Below are 2,606 nucleotides of genomic sequence, written 5' to 3' on the forward strand. Positions count from 1 at the left end.
AATACAATCTAAAATTCTTTTGATTTGAACATATCTATAAGAGAGTTATATTTAAGAAGGTTTATATTATCGCAATCTCAATCTAACATGTTTGTTGTAATCAACCATGATATTAATTTTAAGTGATGTATCATGTCATGTCAATTTCTTAAAGAAGTAAATGGGATATATCAAAAGTGTGGACAATAAATATTAAAATGATGATTTATTTTAATTTTTTTAAATCATTAAAATTAAAATATTTAATATTTAAAAAAATTAAAAATATATTTAACTCTAAGATAAATTGGATTTCAACCAAATCTAAAAGAAATTTGATCCTTACAAATTAAAATGATAATAATAATAATAATAAATAAAAATAATAATAACAAATATAACAATAATAATAATATAATAACAAGAACAATAATAATAAATAACAATATAAATAATAATAATAATAATAATATAATAATAATAATGATAATAATAATAATAATATAATAATGATAATAATAATATAATAATAACAATAATAATAATAATAATAATAATAATAATAATAATAATAATAATAATGTATCTGTTTTAAATAACGTAGCAACAACATATAAAGTTATAAACTGCAAGAACCACTTCTTGAATTAACAACATAAGTTTTTTTTATTACAAAAAGATCATTAGTCTTAATCAATAAGGAAGGGTTGTAGGGGAACATAATATTAACATAATTTTATATAAACAAAGGTGACTTGTGTCTAAACAGATGTCTTAGTTTCTTTGATAATTCCATTTCTTAATCAACCAATGAAGCTTCTATCTATTTTCCATCACACAAAAACAACATAACCAATGGGTCCCTTTGTTTGCTGTTCACTCTTTTTGCCAGCTCATATTTTAGCCGTTGAATTATTCTTTCAAAACGAGTATACACTTTAGCTGTACTTGAATTCAACTCATCAACCACTACTACTACATCTACATTCTAACACTTTGTAACGTTACCATTAATTTAATTTCTCAAACCTCCCAATAATGTTTTTAATATTTAATTTACATTTTTAATACAGAAACAAATGGAATGCATATAGGAGCGTTGTTGGGTCAAATTTGAACACCATTCCATTTTCTTGGACTACTATATAATTCCTACTCTTCATCTTTAAAATTCTCACATTTGGCTTCTTTTCTTCTAAGAGGTTCACTAACCTCAACGTAGAGTAACAAGAAACCCAAAAAATGGAGATACACTCATCTGTGGTAGCTAAAAGGCTGTGGAATGTGTTGAGAATCGCATTTTTTATGATGCGGAAAGGACTTATATCAAAGAGAAAGATGATTATGGATATGAACTTGATGATGAAGAAAGGGAAAGTGCTAAGAAAATCATTGAGTAATTTAATGTCATCATCACAAAACCGTCACCGGAATAAAATTGGTGGCGGATTTATGATACATGATTATGAATTTTCTTGTAGTAATAGTCCAAATCCTGGTTATTTCAACCTGTCAAAACGTAAGCATCATTTCAATTTCCCTTGTATTAATGCTCCAGAGGTTATTGAAGATGAAACTTTACCTTGTTATCAATTATCATCACCACTTGAAATTGAAAATGTGTGTCAGGGTAGTGTGGCTATGGTGCCTAAGACTCCTGAATATACATTCAATTTTAGGTTTGATTCATCTGAAGAGAGAAAAAGCTCACCTTTTTCTGTGAGAGTCTCGAATTATTCTGCATTGGAGGAAAATGAAGAGATTGAAAATTGTCAAGTTGATGATGAAGCTGAGGATTTCATTAGAAAGTTCTATGAACAGCTAAGGACGCAAAGGCGTGTGCAATTGCCGGGGTTTTAAAAAAATAGGTCCGCGACCCTCAGAGGGTGAGATCAAGGATCGTCTGCGGCCGCGATTCAATCTGGATCGCGACGTTAGACGCATTGAATTTCATCGGAAATTTGCACTATCAACCATGGTAACATTGTTATTATGATCACAATTTAAAACACAGTAACATTGGAAAGTTCTGTGATTGCAAGAGATGTAAAGACTAATTAAATAAAATGTATGAAAATCTTATTTGTATTATGGAATGCTCATCATTGATCCACCTACTGTCAGTACTTTTCACGTGTTGGTAATACTTGATCTTCACTTCTTTTTTTATGAAAATGTCAATCTTCATTTATTAGACTCTTTTATTATATTTTATTAATAAACAATTAATATAAATAGCATTTGTTTTCAATGTTTGTAAGAAAATTTTAAATTTTATTGATAAAAATATCATTTATATTACTGTTTAGATTGGACTTAATGTTAAACCAAATATATTAAAGAGATCTGCTATTTTTACACTGCATTTCTATACACTGTATCTACACCATATATGATTATAAGGCAAAATATTCTTGACACAAAAATCAAAATAGAATGAATTATTAAAAAAATAAAATTAATAGCCTTTATATATACTATTACGGTGTAGTAGTTAGAAAATGAGGTCAACATATCTTTTCCCTATATTAAATGAACTAAGCATGAGAGAATACTGAAACAATATCTTCTTGTATTTGATTAAATGGGTTCATTACATTACATTTCATGAAAATGATTATGTGGTT

The 2,606-nt window shown here is 27.2% G+C and overlaps 1 protein-coding gene across 1 annotated transcript; it reads left to right on the forward strand.

Moving 5' to 3' along the window:
* The first annotated feature begins 993 nt into the window (after nucleotides 1–993).
* LOC127126716 (uncharacterized) lies at nucleotides 994–2,123 on the forward strand. Its single transcript, XM_051055695.1, has one exon. The coding sequence runs from the start codon at nucleotides 1,222–1,224 to the stop codon at nucleotides 1,837–1,839; it is 618 nt and encodes a 205-aa protein (XP_050911652.1). The 5' UTR covers nucleotides 994–1,221; the 3' UTR covers nucleotides 1,840–2,123.
* Nucleotides 2,124–2,606: the final 483 nt, after the last annotated feature.

Source organism: Lathyrus oleraceus, chromosome 3 (assembly GCF_024323335.1).
Source record: "Lathyrus oleraceus cultivar Zhongwan6 chromosome 3, CAAS_Psat_ZW6_1.0, whole genome shotgun sequence".
Classification (NCBI taxonomy): domain Eukaryota; kingdom Viridiplantae; phylum Streptophyta; class Magnoliopsida; order Fabales; family Fabaceae; genus Lathyrus; species Lathyrus oleraceus.